Source organism: Panthera pardus, unplaced genomic scaffold (genome assembly GCF_024362965.1).
Source record: "Panthera pardus isolate Hobbes unplaced genomic scaffold, ASM2436296v1 HiC_scaffold_13, whole genome shotgun sequence".
NCBI classification, from domain to species: Eukaryota; Metazoa; Chordata; class Mammalia; order Carnivora; family Felidae; genus Panthera; species Panthera pardus.
In genome coordinates, this window is record NW_026526688.1 from 113,941,245 (window position 1) to 113,961,127 (window position 19,883).

At 38.5% G+C, this 19,883-nt stretch overlaps 1 protein-coding gene across 1 annotated transcript in view; it reads left to right on the top strand.

Moving 5' to 3' along the window:
* Window positions 1–19,883, top strand: part of COL25A1 (collagen type XXV alpha 1 chain) — a 472,824-nt gene that overhangs the window by 334,626 nt on the left and 118,315 nt on the right. Inside the window, exons 8-10 of the mRNA XM_019417196.2 lie at window positions 15,413–15,484; window positions 16,220–16,327; window positions 18,670–18,705. Of these exons, the coding sequence (XP_019272741.1) occupies window positions 15,413–15,484; window positions 16,220–16,327; window positions 18,670–18,705 (216 nt within the window). The remainder of the gene's footprint in view (window positions 1–15,412; window positions 15,485–16,219; window positions 16,328–18,669; window positions 18,706–19,883) is intronic.

A 19,883-nucleotide genomic window follows, 5' to 3' on the forward strand; every position in this document is an offset into this window, starting at 1 on the left:
TTATTTCTGCTCTGATCTTTATTATTTCTCTTCTTCTGCTGGGTTTAGGCTGCCTTTGCTGTTCTGCTTCTATTTCCTTTAGGTGTGCTGTTAGATTTTGTATTTGGGATTTTTCTTGTTTCTTGAGATAGGCCTGGATTGCAATGTATTTTCCTCTCAGGACTGCCTTCGCTGCATCCCAAAGCGTTTGGATTGTTGTATTTTCATTTTCGTTTGTTTCCATGTATATTTTAATTTCTTCTCTAATTGCCTGGTTGACCCACTCATTCGTTAGTAGGGTGTTCTTTAACCTCCATGCTTTTGGAGGTTTTCCAGACTTTTTCCTGTGGTTGATTTCAAGCTTCATAGCCTTGTGGTCTGAAAGTATGCATGGTATAATTTCAATTCTTGTAAACTTATGAAGGGCTGTTTTGTGACCCAGTATATGATCTATCTTGGAGAATGTTCCATGTGGACTCGAGAAGAAAGTATATTCTGTTGCTTTGGGATGCAGAGTTCTAAATATATCTGTCAAGTCCATCTGATCCAATGTATCATTCAGGGCCCTTGTTTCTTTATTGACTGTGTGTCTAGATGATCTATCCATTTCTGTAAGTGGGGTGTTAAAGTCCCCTGCAATGACCACATTCTTATCAATAAGGTTGCTTATGTTTATGAGTAATTGTTTTATATATCTGGGGGCTCGGGTATTTGGCGCATAGACATTTATAATAGTTAGCTCTTCCTGGTGGATAGACCCTGTGATTATTATATAATGCCCTTCTTCATCTCTTGTTACAGCCTTTAATTTAAAGTCTAGTTTGTCTGATATAAGTATGGCTACTCCAGCTTTCTTTTGGCTTCCAGGAGCATGATAAATAGTTCTCCATCCCCTCACTCTCAATCTAAAGGTGTCCTCAGATCTAAAATGAGTCTCTTGTAGACAGCAAATAGATGGGTCTTGTTTTTTTATCCATTCTGATACCCTATGTCTTTTACTTGGCGCATTTAATCCATTTACATTCAGTGTTATTATAGAAAGATATGAGTTTAGAGTCATTGTGATGTCTGTATGTTTTATGCTTGTAGTGATGTCTCTGGTACTTTGTCTCACAGGATCCCCCTTAGGATCTCTTGTAGGGCTGGTTTCGTGGTGACAAATTCCTTCAGTTTTTGTTTGTTTGGGAAGACCTTTATCTCTCCTTCTATTCTAAATGACAGACTTGCTGGATAAAGGATTCTCGGCTGCATATTTTTTCTGTTTAGCACACTGTAGATATCGTGCCAAGCCTTTCTGGCCTGCCAAGTTTCAAAGGAGAGATCAGTCACGAGTCTAATAGGTCTCCCTTTATATGTGAGGGCACGTTTATCCCTTGCTGCTTTCAGAATTTTCTCTTTATCCTTGTATTTTGCCAGTTTCACTATGATATGTCGTGCAGAAGATCGATTCAAGTTACGTCTGAAGGGAGTTCTCTGTGCCTCTTGGATTTCAATGCCTTTTTCCTTCCCCAGTTCAGGGAAGTTCTCAGCTATAATTTGTTCAAGTACCCCTTCAGCACCCTTCCCTCTCTCTTCCTCCTCTGGGATACCAATTATGCGTATATTATTTTTTTTTAGTGTATCACTTAGTTCTCTAATTTTCCCCTCATACTCCTGGATTTTTTTATCTCTCTTTCTTTCAGCTTCCTCTTTCTCCATAACTTTATCTTCTAGTTCACCTATTCTCTCCTCTGCCTCTTCAAGCCGAGCCATCGTGGATTCCATTTTGTTTTGCAATTCGTTTAAAGCGTTTTTCAACTCCTCGTGACTGTTCCTTAGTCCCTCGATCTTTGTGGCAAGAGATTCTCTGCTGTCCTGTATACTGTTTTCAAGCCCAGCGATTAATTTTATGACTATTATTCTAAATTCACTTTCTGTTATATTATTTAAATCCTTTTTGATCAGTTCATTAGCTGTTGTTATTTCCTGGAGATTCTTCTGAGGGGAATTCTTCCGTTTGGTCATTTTGGAGAGTCCCTGGCGTGGTGAGGACCTGCAGTGCACTTCCCCTGTGCTGTGGTGTATAACTGGAGTTAGTGGGCGGGGCCGCAGTCCGACCCGATGTCTGCCCCCAGCCCACAGCTGGGGCCACAGTCAGACTGGTGTGTGCCTTCTCTTCCCCTCTCCTAGGGGCGGGATTCACTGTGGGGTGGCGTGTCCCGTCTGGGCTACTTGCACACTGCCAGGCTTGTGTTGCTGGGGATCTGGCGTATTAGCTGGGGTGGGTAGGCAAGGTGCACGGGGGCAGGAGGGGCAGGCTTAGCTCGCTTCTCCTTAGGTGATCCACTTCAGGAGGAGCCCTGTGGCAGCGGGAGGGAGTCAGATCCGCTGCCGGAGGTTTGGCTCCGCAGAAGCACAGAGTTGGGTGTTTGCGCGGAGTGAGCAAGTTCCCTGGCAGGAACTGGTTCCCTTTGGGATTTTGGCTGGGGGATGGGCGGGGGAGATGGCGCTGGCGCCTTTGTTCCCCGCCAAGCTGAGCTCTGCCGTCCGGGGGCTCAGCAGCTCTCCCTCCCTTTGTCCTCCAGCCTTCCCGCTTTCCGAGCAGAGCTGTTAACTTATGACCTCCCAGACGCTAAGTCGCGCTTGCTGTCGGAACACAGTCCGTCTGGCCCCTTCGCTTTTGCCAGCCAGACTCGGGGGCTCCGCTTGGCCGGCGAGCCGCCCCTCCGCCCCGGCTCCCTCCCGCCAGTCCGTGGAGCGCGCACCGCCTCGCCGCCCTTCCTACCCTCTTCCGTGGGCCTCTAGAGTGCGCTTGACTCCGGAGACTCCCTTCTGCTAATCCTCTGGCGGTTTTCTGGGTTCTTTAGGCAGGTGTAGGTGGAATCTAAGTGATCGGCAGGACGCGCTGTGAGCCCCGCGTCCTCCTACGCCGCCATCTTCCGGACTTCTCCCGCCATTTTCTAAACATTAAACAATTTCCCCATTTTATAAGTCAAGAAATATGGATAATTGTAGTATTAATGTGCTATGAGGCTTCATCCCAGTCCTGGAAAATGGTAAATTATTCTTCCTCACTTTTGCGTTCCATAATTACTAATATCCCTTATCACATAAGAAGAAGGGCTGACGGTGCCTTCTGTGTAAATAAGTAATTTAATTTTAATAATGATATGATAGGCATACACCTTGTAATTTTTTTAGCCACATATGGGAATCATAAAAGTTGTAGCTGATGAAGTGGCGGAACTGGTTACTTATCTGAGTAAACCAGATGCCCCCTGGTTTTTAAACATAAACTTTGTTCCTTGTGGGTGCTGACATTGGAGACCCATTGAGGGAAAAAAACAAGGCCTATGAAATATGGGTGTATTTTGGAGTCTGGGCTGTTGCTTTCAGATCTTCTAAGACATCAGAGAAATATTTTTCCTTGGTCTTACTTAATGTGTGATATCATCACTTCATGTGCTCAAAAACAGAACCCAGTTCTTTCTTCTTTTTTCTTTACTGGCAAATAAGGCAAGCATTTCATTTAGTGTTTATTACGTTAAAAGACCATGTTACACTTTGAATTAGGTCTTGTAATCATAGGAAGAAAAATGTTGCTTCTGTTCTATATGCCAAATTTCTTTGACAACTGGAATATTAAGTACATTTAAATAATGAGAGGATTGACACTATCAGAAATTTCAGCTACAGCTTATTTTGAGCCCTCATTTTCAGTAACTTTCTGAGACAAGTTAGTCTTTACTCTTAACATTTTGGGCTGACTTATTATTATTGAAATATTTGAAATTAAGAGATCTAAAAAGAAATTTGAGGTAAAAAAGGAGTTTGAATATGGTCAGTGTAGATGTTTCAAGTTAATTATATATGCAAATAAATACTACTTTACAAAATTAAATGATAAGCATTATAGTATGTTGCAACTTCCTATCAAAAGTGTACTGCCTTCCATTAAATAACAATATCATCAACCACAACCAGGAAATTAAAACCAGAAAGTAGAAAGTTTGTATTATGATTTCCAATATCCATATCATTATAAAGTTTAGATTTAATTTCACAGAAGTCAGGAAATTCTATTCCGAGATTCCCAAAGACCCATAACTCTTAACATGGATTACGACCGCTTCTTTCATTAGGAGCTCAAATCATGGGACTCCTCCCAGATGGATCCATCACTGTGGGATGCAGTACTTTCTTTTCAACAAGGAATCACACCTTGTTCTGTTCTTCCGCATAGAGGTCGTGAATAGCAATCACCTTTGGAAGGTTTTATGGTAAAGAACAGTGCTCTGAATTACAACATGTGATGGAGGCACTGAGAACTTGTAACTCTTTCTTTAAATGCTAATACAACAAGATAAAGTTCCTTGAATGGACTAACTGTATTATCTCTTTTCTGAAGCAAAGCTTTTCGGCATTTGTCTTGTTTCCAGTTCAACATTCAAAAGCACTAGATCGGAGACCTTTGAGTGGTGGTCTATGGGCCAAATCCTCCCTTCCAAATGTATTTTTGTTTGGACTATAATTTTTGTTTTAAGTAAATTTGAATTGGTTGTGAACATTTAGTATCTGAAACATTCTTTCAAAAAAATCCTTGGATTTCTTGCTTCCCTTGAAGCACGTGAAGATGTAACAGCCCTGTCTGCTTTCCCCTAAGGCAAAATAAGTGGCGTCCTCATTGTTTCCTTTTAGCCCTGACTTGGCTCCTGTGCAGCCAAGTCTGCCTGCTTCCTTTTGTGATAAACTTGTTATTTTATCTATATTATTGGCCTAGTGCTTATAGTCATTTGAGTTTAGTCCATATGCACAAGGGACATCAAATATAAAGATAACTATAGGGCATTCAAACAAGTTCTAAACTGCAATCAATATTTTAGCCCAGTATGGGAACCTGCAAATTTCAGGAATGCTTTCAAGCCACAGACTAATTTTATGTAATTAAATAGCCCTTTGGGAAAACACTAAAAATGTAGGATGCAGACCAAAGAGGGACATTAGAGAACAGGACCAATTATAAAGTATCTAGAGTAGGATTAGTGGAGAAAGATATCTAGAGTAGTACTACTCCAAGTAACATTACTCTCTGGTGAATTTGCACAAGTACTCTATTGTCTTTTTTGGTACTAAGGTCATTTTGAAGAGCTCCATTATCTCAGAGGGCTATCAGACATTTGCTATGGGCTCAAATTTATTTATGGAAGATGGTGACCTTCAGAGGTAGAGTAGAAAATACAAGGGTAACTCTCCACCCATATAGCTGAGCCCCATGGGACTCTCACCAGCTTTCAAAGGCTGGCTTCCAGACATCTACCTCTTTCTTGGGAAGAAGAGAGGCTACCATCCAGGGAGCATACCAAAGGAATTTTAGAGTCAACTCAATCTAATATCATACAAAGGAAGTTTAGCAAATACTATTAACCCAGACACTAGAGTTTTTAGGGAACAACAGGGCACTTTTGATTTTTCTCCCAGAATGAAGAATGCAAAAAACTTGAATTTTTCTCACAGGCTACTGGACAAATAGTTATTTTCCCTTCGGTATAAGGTACCCTGTCAGCTATTGAATCCTCTGTTTTCTTGGTACTGTCCTTTCCTGATGCATACTGTGCCTCCTTGCCCTGATGTAGGCCTTTCAGAAAATGAATAGAGTATATTCAAGTTGAGTTGAGCCCTTGACCTGCCAACTTCAACTACAAAGCACCCTTGGTTTTATAGAAGCATAGATGCAAAATAATATTGTATTGCACATCATCATGATGCTGTGCCGTCCTAGAGGGAAGTGTCCTTGAGAATTAAAAGATTAATAGTTTGGGCTCCATAATTCAGAATTTGTATTTCAAATGCAAATTGTATGAAATTCAGATAGGGTGGAATTTAAGCTTGCTTTTGCATTATTTATTTTTTTAATGTTTATTTTTGAGAGAGAAAGAGACAGAGTGTGAGTGGGGGAGGGGCAGAGGGAAAGGCAAACAGAGTCTGAAGCAGACTCCAGGCTCTGAGCAAGCTGTCAGCACAGAGCCTGACGCGGGGCTCGAACTCACAAACTATGAGATCATGACCTGAGCCGAAGTCAGATGCTTAACAAACTGAGCCACCCAGGCTCCCCCAGTATTATATTTTTCAAGTGGAAGTTTTAAGCAAATCATTGTGCAGTGTTTGGTAATCAAATGATGTTCTAAACAAGACCTCTGGAAGGGTTTTTTTGTTTTGTTTTGTTTTGTTTTGTTTTTAATTTCTTGAACAAAAAATTTTCACAGGTCCATTTTTTCTTACAATTACTTGCAAAAAATGTGCTAATTATAATATACTTATTTATTCATTACAATTGATTAAAATATATATGCTAGATAACAATTGATATGGATAGTTCTGATTAATATATAAATTGAAATCATAAAAGTAAATTTATCTTTAATTTCTATAAACTGGTGTAAATTATAATATATAATTTAGATTGCCACATGTTTAGACAGGGCATTTGCCAGACAAGCCTATATTAACAAATTTTATTGTTCAAAACTAAATTCATTGCCTTAACTTCAAATCTTACTACTCTTGCTATAACCTTTAATTCTGTTGAAGGGATCTTTGTCATCAACTTTGAAACAAGCTCACAATCCTTCTTTGAAATTCTCAGAGCCAAATGTGTTTCAGGATTTAGTTTTTAGGCATTATAAGGTTAATATTACTCATACATCACATATTGTTTGACAGTCTTAGAGAGGCCTGAGGCACCCTGTAATCAAACCATCAATTTCTTCAGCAAAACACATGCATGTTCACACTAAGAAGAAATATTAGTGATCATAAGTAACCTCACATCTGTTCAAATAAGGTTTTGATACCAGAGGAGTTTGCTGCAAACTTAGAAACCCTTTAGTTAAACTTATAAAGAAATGTTATTTTCAGGGACTTTGGATTTTGAAATTGCAGATAAATGATCACGAACTGTATTTTGATTTTTAACCTTTTCTTCATAGTTTTGCCAGGATTGTCTTCCTCAAACCTGCATATGCCATGGCACTTTCATTATGTAAATATTTCTGTGGCTTTCCGCTACTTCCCCCTTTGAGCTTCTTGGAAGACCTTGCACATCTATACTCTGTCAACCATTCCAGCTCTTCCCTAAAAAAGTATGTGCTTTGCCCCAACCAAACTCAACTTATTTCCCACCTCTTTGCTCACTGGATGTCAGACTGAAATACCTTCTTCCCTAAGCCCAAGTCCATACCCCACCTCAAATACCATTGTCCTATCCATCCTTCCTCCCCTGGCTCAGATCCCATCTTTTAGGAGCCTTACTCCATTTCCCAACCACAATGTGCTTAAATAGCCTACTGCCTGCCCCTCTAATTACAGCACTAATTTAGCATATTTTCCACTTAAATTGGTATTCTTATGATAGCCTCCATTCTTCACTAGATTTAAACCCCCACAGCTTTTCTCACTGTAATTGGCATGTAGAATGTACTTAAGAGACATTTATTATAGGAAGGAATGGATATTTAGTTAATCTCTCTCTCATTCTCATCAATCTGACCTCCCACAGGAATCCTATACCTGATAGCCATTACCATTGCTTTTATCTTAACCTTGCCCAAATGGAGAATGGTGCCTACATCTCAAGGGAATACCTAAAATAGGACCCAATCGTTGTATTCCAAGTGTAGATTCAGTATTTCTTTGGTAAAGGAAAATATATTTTTCTCCTTGGTTTTAGTATTCACCTTGATGATACTATCAGGAAGCGAAGGTATCAGTGCCCTTTGAGAGTAGCCAGGCACCACGGGTCTGTATGCCCCCACATTCTGCAGGTCTCACCTTAAATACCACTTTTTGGGGGCAGTCCTGCCTGACTACCTGACCTTGTTAGGTCATTTTCTTTGTACTCTCATAGTTTTTGTTTTGTTAACAGTCATCCTATTCACTTTTGGGATGTGATTTTCAATGCAAAAACTCAAGTGAGTAAAAAATATGACTTCATTTTCCATAACAGTTTGATTTCTGAATCTGATGTGATTTATGAAACTGAATCCTCCATTCTTCTCAGCTGACAAAAAACAAAACATCACTTTTCTTGGGATGTCCACACTTTCCTCCCCCTTTTGGACTGATTCACACTTCTGAGGTCTTATAGTATCAAAAGATTTGGAGTGGAAATTGAGAGGTACCTGGTCTTTGGCCATCAGTTCAAGTTTGCTGCTGAGAGGCAGCGTGGCTTGACTGACCTCCATGGCCCTTCACATGTAGTGTGTTGTTGCTGCATCTATAGGGCATGGGAAAATTTCTGCTACTTCTGTGCCATGGTTAATGCAAGGGAATGTTTTGCAAGGTTGCGCATGGTCTCTTGCATCTAGACATGTCATGTGGCTTTTTTGTTTGAGGTGTTGTTGTTTTCTGAAACTGCTGCTGGGAAGCAGGGCTTAGGCTCTCCCTCTGCTCTTGGGGACCACAGACCTATTTCCTCTCTTCCAGTTTGGGGTAGTGTCTTCCTAGATATTTTCAGTTTCTAGAAATGTTGGTAGACAAGTTTTGTTTTCCACCCTGCCTCCTTATACCTCTTCTGAGGCAATAGCAGATGGCCAACTAAGAACCTGACTGAGGGACAAAGGAATTGGAAAAAATATGAGAAAAAGAATACATATATATATATATATATATATATATATATATATATATATATGATCTCCCAGCCACATTTGTAATTGCATAATTGCATATTTAACATCTGCCTTTCTTGGTTATATTCTAAGTTCCCTGAAGCCTGGGATACGGCTTTCTAATCTCAATGTCCAAATATTGCCTTGTTTCTAGTAGGATCTTATTAAATTCTCCTTGATAAACGAATGAATAAATGGGAATGAAATTCAGAGACTATGAAGGATGTATGGAAAGTATAATGGCTAAGAGCATAGATGATGGCCAGGGTGTGAGTCTTGGCTCTTCTACTTACAGTAAAGTGGGCAAAACCTCTTCATGCCTCAAATTCCTCATCTGTCAAATAGTTGTCATGGGAATTAAAACAGCTAACATTTATAAAGCTCTTACAATAATACCTAGCACATAGTACATATCATGTGAATGGTGACCACTGTCATCATTACCATTGTCATCATTATTTATTATCTTTATTATGAAGAAACCCTAAAACAGGACTGTTCTCTTGATGTTCTCTGAAAGAGAATAGCTCCAATTCAATGATAGCACAGGTTATATAAATAAAACTGACACAATTTTACTTTGTTTTCTCCCAGACTCTGAAGCTGTTTACCACCCCCCCCCCCCCACCCCTGTCCTGTGTCTCTGCTTCTCTGATTGCCTCAGGGTAGGGCAAAGCTTCTTCAGGAATCTTACCTTTATTCATGGGGTCTCATCTTCTGTGGCTCTTTCTTAGCCATATATCTTTAGGAAACATTGCAACACCCCCCTGGAATCCTTATTAGATTGTACGTAACAAATGGAGCCTTTTTCAGTACGTGTGGTGTAGGAGGTTTTTCATATACTTTACACTTGCCAGTGTTGGAGGGTATCTGCCATCTTTCTGCTTATTCACAGATCTTTTACAGTACAGTTTACTTAGCATTTTAGTGGCAGTAGTATTTAATGACATTTGCCAATGTAGGGACTGTATTGTTCTCTTTCTCTTCTAAATAACTTTCAAATTCACATGTATCATTTACATATAAAAAGATAATTTTTGGAGTGACTAGGGTTAACACAATAGGATGGAACTTAGCATATCTATTAAAAAGAAAAATTAACTTCTTGACTCAACATCATATTCAGCCCAGAAAGCTAGTTCTTCCCCATAATTAATATTTCTATAAGCCAATCCTTTTCAGCCCATTAGAAATTCTGATTTTCTCAGGCTCATGGCATTTGGCTATTCAGAGGATTCCATTGCTATTTAGCTTCATGTAGTTAATTTTTCTATTAAGACAGATGTTACCATCTACTGCAGAATGAAATGATTTAGCAGCAAATTCCTTTCTCTTAATTTCTTTTCTTTGCCTATTTTGTTTTCTAACAGTTCCTGCTGTTAAACTCAAGTTATTCTTTTACCTAAATATTTCTGCATCCTATACAATGTTTTCCCATCTGGCCTTTCTTAGCTAGAAATCATTTTATCAATGTCTCGGAATATTCATCTTTATTTATGCTGCACACATACCTACTGTAATGGTTGTGTTGTTATGCATGATATATTGGGGGCTAACAGAATCATGATACTATTTACATTATGGAGAAACTCAGGGATTTTCATTTCTTAGCATAACACATATTTTTTCTTCCAATATGATTTGCTATTGGGGGTCCACCTTTATAATTAAAATAATAATTTAATTTTTCCTCTGTACCTCTGCAATCTCAGTTATACTCCCCTGTGCATATCAGTGAGCATCCACTGTCAGTGGCATTGCCCATTGTTAGTTTCTAGATTACCTCTACGTGCAACAGTGAGCGGAGGAATTCAGTTCATGTGCATTTATACAACACAACGAATGATGCAGTTTTCAGTAATGAGTCATTCTGAGTCATTTGCCTGTGTAGAAATTTGTGAGGTGAGTTAGTGTTTCTCCTACTTTTACAACCACATTTTATTATTTCTCTTTGTGGTTGCCTCTTCCTCTGCTCATCCCTAAAATTGAAGTCTTTCCAAGAGCTGTTTTCTAGGTCTGTTCTCTCTCCAACCTCTCTACATGACTTCAGGCAGCCCTATGACTTGTCATTCTCACTTCTCTCCTGACGATTTTATATGCATATCTAGCTGCCATGCCTTGGCTGTTCTTAGATGCCTCAAATTCAACAAGTCACTAACTGAATTCACCATCCATGAACACCTACCTGCCCCAGAAAACCCATTCATTACTAGTGTTTCCTCTATCATCCTCCAGCGTTCAGGCTAGACATGTAGGACCACTCCTTCTCCCTTATGTTCTCAGCCAAGCTGCAAGTGCTGCGTATTCCACCTCCTTAATATCACTTGAAACTATGGATTTGTCCCTTCTCTAGTCCTAGGGTATAGTCTCTCAACTAGACTATTATAACATTTTCCTAAATGATATCTCTGTCTTTAGTTCTCTTGCTCTACCAACCCTCTTCCCCTCATTTGTGTGGCTTGGGAAGTTTCCCAGAGATCCTCAAACCTACCATCAGGCACACTTTTATTTACTCTGTGGCCCCTCTCCTTCCCCACCAAAATGGTCATCCCTCCATATGATTACTGATTGCTTATTTTTTCCTGTTTCCCTACTAGATGTTGACCCCTGTAAGCCTGGGGTCATGCTCACCATTCGATTCCCATGCCTAGGCAGTGAATGCTGCATGGAAGACAGTCAATAAATACTTCTTAAATATTGGTGGTGTTAGTCAACTTCTAATATTCCAACTATAAAAGTAGAAAGAAATTAAAGACATATAAATCGCATGATGAGAAAGTCTGGAATTAAAAGTCCTGGATTAAATTCTTGGCTCTATAGTTGCCTTATTGAATACTTTTGACCAAACACAAAGTTTTCTCACTATAATGTAATCATATGACACCATTACTGAATATACAATACACAATAGCATCTTGAATTATGGCTCTGTAAGTAGTTAGAAGCATCTCTTATGTAATATGTATTTGTTCAACATTTCTTTGGGGTAGGCTTGCCTCTTTGCTTCTAGAAGGTAATGAAGGGATATAGACTTTCTCCTAACATGGTGTCAAAACACTGGTCCAAGATAGTAACCTACTTCACAGGATGTCACAGGATTTGTGAAGTTGCTTGCGTATGCTCTCAAGAGGAAAATGGGTTGAATATTTTACACTCTTATACATCCAATTTCTTAAAAATTCAAAATATTTGGGAGTGAAAATTGTACACATTATTTTAACATTTTAGCTTATTCCCGGACTCTTTCTCCATGTTTTTCTGGAGAGACAGTTTTTTCCCACACCCACTTGAACCATCTGTGTACCAGGCAAGTTTTCCAAGATGTAAAACCAAGTGAAATATGTCCATTCCATTTATTTAGAAAGGACTATGACTAATGATATCATGGAAAAAAATGGCGTAATGAAAAAGTGCAGTCTGTGTGAATGGCCAGGGAGGACTAACTCTTATGGCCACGTAAAGCCATGACTTACAGATAAGTATTCACCACCAGTACTTTCCAAACTTATCCACCAAAGACCTCCTGTGGGAAGAAGAGGGTTAGTTCAGTATTACCTGTAATGTAGAGGTATCCCCTGTGAGATGAGGTTCTCCACCATGATCAAATGGCAAAAGTTTTAAAAATTTGTGCAAATTTTGCACTCTACCTCATAATATGACATTGCTTTACATAAAAATATTTAAAATCATTTAACATTTATCAAACTTGACTCTTAAGGAAGATGTGCCATATTTATTATTGCCTTTACATAACCCCTATCCACTGCCTCCACCCCACCCCACCCCCGACACTGGCATGTACCCTTCAAGCATTACCACAGTTTTGAAGAGCACCAGGTCCTAGGAAATTGCAGCCTAAGCCATGGGATTTTTGTTAGAATTTAAGAGAATTCTTCCATATGTCCCTTTCTACTTTGTTATGTATAAACTTCTGAAATCCTTTTGCCTAGCTCATTAATAAAAGCTTTACAATGTAGCTCTAAGCACCTAATCGGTAGCATTTTCTACAGTTAAGATGATTGAGGAATATAAAATCAGCTTCCTCAAATAGAGATTTTTCTGTTTAGTGAAAATGATCTGAGATGAGAATTACCTATCCACTTCCCTCTTTAGATCTCGCTAACACTGGAAACCAAACTAAGAAGTTATGAAGCTAATGCTTTTTGTGAGCATTTAGAAAATATGATCAAACACCAAGCTGGTCATGCTCAGATATGAGTACAAGAAGTGACTTATTTATACATTCAAATTTCAAAACTTTTGTAAGTCCTACCATGTGTGCTGTTAAAGGCTTTTAATTTTAAATTATTTTTGTTAGATAATCCTGTTCAAAGTGACATTATGATTTATCGCCACTAGTCAAGATTCTGATCCCTCATACACTTCTTGTTTGTATCTGTTTTTGTTCTTTGTTACATAAAGACGAAGTTTATATATAAAATTCTGACTGTGTAATATAGGGCTAATGAGTCACAGATGGAAAGATGCTGGCACATTACCATCTAATAACATTTTAAACTCATATTCCATAGTAAAACAAAAGCAAATTGTACACATCTGTTTTCCAACTTGTAGCATTTCTGAATTTGGGTAGCATCTATGTTTCAAGGGCTTTTACTTAGGGAGAAGAAAAAAGAGGATACAGGTCACCTCAAAATTACCCAGACACTTAATAGCCTTATCAGAAAAGATTTGCTAAAACAGATAAGATGTCCTCTGCTTTTGCTTCCTGAGAAGTCCCAGCTCCAAAGAATGAAAGTCAAAGTCATTAGGGCTGAAGAGATGTCTTCATGCTGCAAACATAATTTTATTGGTTCTTTTAAAAAAAGAAAAGTATATCCCAAATAAGGGGGAAATAAGGCAGAGGACTATGCCAAGACTAACAAAATTTCAAAAACTAGAAATTTACGGGCTTTTACTAAAGATATCCTCATAATAGATTTGGGCAGAAGAGGGGAAGGGCAGTGAGGAAGAAGGAGCGTCTGGGAAGCCTGCAGACACTTGAGTCCATGTAAGCTGTGGTTGCTGTTTATTTTATTTGTATGGTAAACATGTTCTGTGTGGAGAAAAAAATGGAATAAAAGGCTGCAATATCTCATGTCGGAAAAGATACAGAACACAGGCCAAAGTTCTCTCTCAGACCTACCCAATTGATAGCACCTATGAAGACAGGTTAGTACAAGTTAGTGAAGTACAAGTCTCTAAAATATCTCTCCCCTGTTCTCCTTGGTTAAGGAATTCAAAACCACTTTTCTGCTTCAAGGGGTTGTGTGAACTGTCAAGTTCTTTTGGAAAAGTTACATGACAGAAGTGATTACTGCAGAGTGTGACCATAAATCCCTCTGACATGAAATACACATGTTATAGGAGACAGATTTCTACCCACCATCTCTGCAGGAATTCCTGAAACAGGAAAGATCTGAGAATCATCATATGATTGGAGAGAGAAATTTTGATATGTGGGTGGTAAGACTATCTTTTGTGAGGCAAACTGCATTTATTCTGAGAAATATTTCTGATCAGACTGCAAAATTCTGTTCAGTATTGTCCAAAAAAAAAAAAAAAAAAAGAATTAATAGAATTTATACATGTATGTCCTGAGTTGTAAACAGAATATCCATGGAGGGAAATTACGGTGTTGATTTCATAACAGTGTCTGCAGTTATCTCTATATTGTGCTAACATTTTGTATGTAAGATTCTAGAAGTGCTGAGAGTATATACACGGATCCCAGTGTAACTGCCACAAGAGAAGTTACAATGAGTTCTCAATCTGGCCTTTCCATTTAAGGAATGTGTTGCCTGGGGGCCTTGTATGTCTGATTTCCTTTACAGTGTGTCAAACAAGACAAGACTTAGAGCTGGGACAGGGTGGCATTAGATACACGCTTGTTTTGTTTGTCCATCAGTAGAATGTCTGTGTGACGTTTTGTGTCGTGTTGTTTTGGTGCTGTCCCACGTCCATAGGGTCTGCCAGGCTTCCCCACAGTTGCTGCTCTGCACAGTAATCAGATCCTCACCGTCAAGGTTTGTGGTTGGCACCCATGCTGCTCAGTCAGAGCCCGCAATCAGCATAAGAGTGAGCGAGAACAGCTAAATTGGCTTGCCAAGTCCACTTGCTCTTTTCACCATATGCATTGAGTTATTGGATCCTTGGGACCTCGCCTACATCAACGAGGTCAAATATCTATTGAGGAGAATCTTGAACAGAAAAGAGAGAAGGATATTGAAGTTGAGCAAGGGTAATGAAGGGAGGCAGACGTGGCTATCTAGGACCGAGCCACACCTTGATGGTTTAATTTGCACACATGCCAACACTCTGTGATGTTTTTCAGTCAGTTAAATGATCCTAAGTATTATGGACTTAGGGCATTTATAAAATGGCAGTCGTGTTCCTGCCACGTTATGCTGGTTGACAAGTCTGACGGAATTTGAACTGGTGCTTGGTCTCTAGACTCTCTGCTCAGAGGGCAGGATGTGGGTGATGGGAGCTTTCCTGCTTCTTTAACATACTACATGAAAGAGGCCTAACAGCCACAGTGGAATGATGGGATCCAAAAGATTCCTCCCTCACTAAAAACCTGTTCTTGCCATCCTATCTTAGGGTTATATTTCCTTCAAGAAGAGCCAGATAGTCTGATGTCAGACACAAGCACCAGTTCCGTTTTGTTTAATGGTCATTATAAGCCTAATGTGAATATCTTTATTTCTTTCTTGGGGCCTTCTGATGTCTATTCTCCAACTCTCTCACCTCTGAACTTCAACCTTTGACCTCACCTGACTGATCAGATGGTGTTTCCTAAAATCAATCATGGGTTTCTCTCTGCTGATCAGCAGCTCATTAAACGCCGCCTCATTAAGGTAGTGCTTATTCTTGCTCAAGTCTGATTTCTTCTTTACATTCAGTGATTACTCCATTTACTGTTGCTTTACCATTCATCTGTCATGGGTGGGGGTGGGGTGGGGGTATTTATTTGGAAATATCCTAGAACAAAATTATGTCCCGTGAGCTGCATTTGTTTGAAATGTATATGAAAGTACCAAAGTAAAAAGGTATAGAATGCCTAATTTTTTTCTTAATTAAAAAAAAAAAAAGCTTAAGTTATATCCAGTAATAGATCCAGTTTCCAAGCTCTCTGGCTTTGGTAATTTATAAATTATTATACAGTTTGACAAGAGCCTGTATGTTTAACTTTGTAGGTTATGAAAGAGTAAACACATTTGTCCAGCTACAAATGCAGTCATTTTATTAAACAAGGTGAATATAACTGATGCAGCATTGTCACGAATTAAGTTATGCAGAACTTTTCTAACAGCTCTGAATATCATGATAACATACACACTATTTCCAAGAGCTGTGAGTGCTGGTTCCTGAGCTGCTTTGATTTTAATAGCATCTACTCAGCTCACCCAGCATGAATATTTATTTGCTCCCTGCTGGCAGGCAAATTGCCTACAGGCTTCATGTTTCTGATTGTTCTGGTTCTTTTCATAGTGTAAATGTGGATTAGATAATACAAATTTAAAGTGTTGAAAAGAAGACCTGGATCTTTATCTTTCATGGTCACTGTTGGTCTCTTCGCTTCTCCATTGTAGGGTGACCAAGGGCAGGCTGGGCCTCCAGGACCTCCAGGCCCTCCCGGCCCAAGAGGGCCTCCTGGGGACACAGGGAAAGATGGCCCTCGTGGAATGCCAGGAGTGCCTGTGAGTTGCATTTTGGATCCATTTGTTTTAAGGGTCAGCACTGGGATGGAATGGGAAAAGGAGGGGCCATGGGAGTAGGGCGTTGCAGGAAGTGGCGTGATAGGAAAGTCCCCAAGCAGAGAGGGTGCTGCCAGCAGGATTCTTCTTTACCACTCAATCCACGGGGAACCCACATGAACCACAGAGAGACCTGGAGATGGAAACTAAACTGGCTTTCAGGTAAGCCTCAAGAAGTCCATGATTCCTGGTCTCACTTGTGTCCTGACTACCTTAGAACACATGAATGTCTTTGGCTTACATGGGAGAATAGCTTGAAAATATAGGTGAGAGATTGGGAATTCTCCAAAGGATCAGTGATAGAGAAAATAAAGTCCCATATGATTTATGGAAGGCAAGGGAGGTAAATCTTTTTAATGTTTACTGCCTTGTAAATCATTGACCAAAAAAAAAAAAAGGAAGAAAGAAAAGAAAAAATGTTAATAAAACAGTAATATTAATGGTTAAAACATCAATAGGCATGTTTGAATATCATTTGTCCTTATTAATAGAAATGATTTAAAAACAATCTCAATACTTAGATCTAAGTACTTAGTTACTAAGATTGATTAAGTGTCAATAATACAGTAGTATAGGATACTACATAAATGGTTTGATTCAGTAGAGATAACCCAATAGTTTAAAGAAATACATGGCAAGGTTAAACATTTTTACATTTATATTATGGCTTTAGGACTTGAATTTCAAATTTATTGCTGAACTAATTAATCTATTTATCTATTGCTTTGACTTAAATTATTTTCCTGAGTGTTTTCATAGTACAAATCATGAAAACATTTACCCACAACGTAGAAAGTTTTTAAAACTGAAGACAACCAAAAAGAAAAAAAATCAGCCATAGCAATTAATGTTTTGGTGTATTTCATTTTTATATTCATATGTTTATGTATTTTTTTAATAAGTGGTTCTCTTTGTAAGAATATAGAGTACTTTATGACTTTTCTGAGACAGCTTTCTTGAAAGCCCTGTTTCCCTTTCTGAACATGGCTGTAAATTTGTGATATGAAATGTAGGATTGACTCCCAACCTATTATTTCCTGGTCTTTAGGACGGCTTTCACTGAACCATCAAAGGTAGTGATTCCATCCTGAAATTGTCTTCACAGTTCTCACCTTTTTTTGGAATGATATCCCAAAAGATAGAGAAAGCACACCTCTAGGGATAGTTAAAGCTCCCCAAAGAATTGCTGGTTGCTGAAAAAGATACCTTGAGTGTTTCTTCAACACTAAGAAGAGTAGTTGAAATCATTTTGATGGTACAAAATTAGATCATTGGATCTTGTATATTCCTCAAGGTATAGATTACTTTTAAGAAATAAGATAAAGGTAAGGTATGACAAACTGTAAATCATTGAAAAACTATGTCATCCTTTAAATGAACATAATTCATTCATCTGAGTAAGAAATAAGAGCTTTTTACACAAAGGTATGAGCAAGTTTTTTAATTCCACAAAGGTAAATTGAACTGGATGTATAGTCTCAGAGTTAATTTTTATATACGATGATAACCACTAGAAAAAGGTTTTATGAAAACAAACTGAAAGTACTCATTTTTAAAGTCCAACAACTTTTATATATATTGGATATGACAAGACTGGTTTTTCCAAAAAATATCTGTTGCCAATGATATCAATATAATAATATGACAATAAAACATAATAAGGAATTTGGTAGGAATCTGAGTATTAGAAAACTATGATAGTGGTATGATATAGCACAAATTCTATGTATTTTAACATATGCTATTAATTTTAATAAAACATATCACTTCAGCCATCATTAATCCAGGAAAACAAATTCAAAATCAATCTCTGCACATTTTATTATTTAATGTCTGTACTAAGAGCAATTATCTCTCTATCCTATATATGGAAGTTCTGAGTTCTCATAAAGAGGCCAGATCATCATCTTTATGTCATCATGAACAGAACATAATAAATGTTACTGGAATTACAATTAAATATTTTTCTAGGACCCTTTATTGACTTACAGTATAACCATTCCTACTAGTTTTATTTAGAATACGTTATTGGCATAATTCTTAAATCTCTGCTGTAATCTAGACTCACTTTATTAAATCCTAAAATGTTTATAAAATGAATTTGAAGGAAGAACACTGGCTTTCTTTTCATTGCATTGTGTTTGCATTCCTCTATGTAGCCTGCAAAGTATATTTGACATTCATGTGTCCCTGTGGGTATTGTGAAAAAGAAAAAGAAAAAAACGATTAAAATGGCTTTTTAATGTTTATAGCATTAATAAATATTATCACTATTCTTTTTTAAGGGTGAATCAGGGAAACCAGGAGAACAAGGCTTGATGGCAAGTATCTTAATTTATTTTTCTATACTAAAAATAATGGAAGTCCAAATTATTCAAAAGTGTGGTCAAGATTATATGTAACAAATGTTATCATCATATGACCTATAAGGAAAAGAGTGAAAATTAGTAAAAATGGAAAAAGAATGTGGCCTGTCTTTTGTGAAGATCACAAAGCAGCACATCCACAGAACTGACCGAGAGGAAAAAGTAGGAGATTCCAGGTGGGAGGAATGACAGCAAGGAAGGTTAAAGGACAGAATATGCTTTGTTCAGCCGCTATAAAGGAAGATTAAGTCCAGGGATATGCCTATTAGCTTAAATAGGAATGAATTTTCAAAGGGTTCAGGTGTTGCTAATCATGAATTAGTATAGTGAAACTTCCACAGGGATTCAAGGAGTTTTTGTTGTTGAAGGGCTCCACCCAGAGAGAGAAACAGTTGTGCCTTCTTGATCCCTGTCATTAAAAAAGATTATGAAATGATTCCACATGGACTTACCCGGAGACATGCAGGTCCCGTTCCTCATGATTTGTTTAGCCTTTGCCAGGGAAAGAGTAATTGGAGCAGCTTGCTGAGCCTTGAAGAGTAGAATTCCTTCAACCTACCTCTCCCTGTCTCTTCCCTGCTATCTCTGGAGCCACCTTTCTGACCTATTTTATGACATGAGCAACATTGGGGAACACAGGTTGACATTCTAATAACCCAAATTCCAGAAGACAGCTATGTCTCACATTCGTCCTGGATGCAGTGATCACAATTGACTTGATCGTGTGTATTCTACACAATTTGTGGCACACAGACGCAGGTGTTTAGGGTGTAACGTTTATTTTACAAAATGAGTTAGCTAGGTCCTAATGCAACTAACACACAAGAATACAGCAGTCGGTCAGGAATTAAAACAAATGTGCGAATGGGTTAAAGGTTCAAGGCTTCTCCCTGAACAGGATGCCTTCAACAGCCCTCCTGGGGAGAAACGTCACCGAGCTGTAGTCCTAGCTGTGGTGGAGGTGGCTTTGAAACATCACTGGTGAGATGAAAGCACCCTGGAATGGAGTCTGATCCACCCCACCCCCCTGCCCCCGGAAATTCTTTGTTCCCAACATATAATATCAAGATAGTGAATGGATACAGATGACTTGAAGGTGGATGAACTATCATGGCTTCTTGAAAAAAATAAAA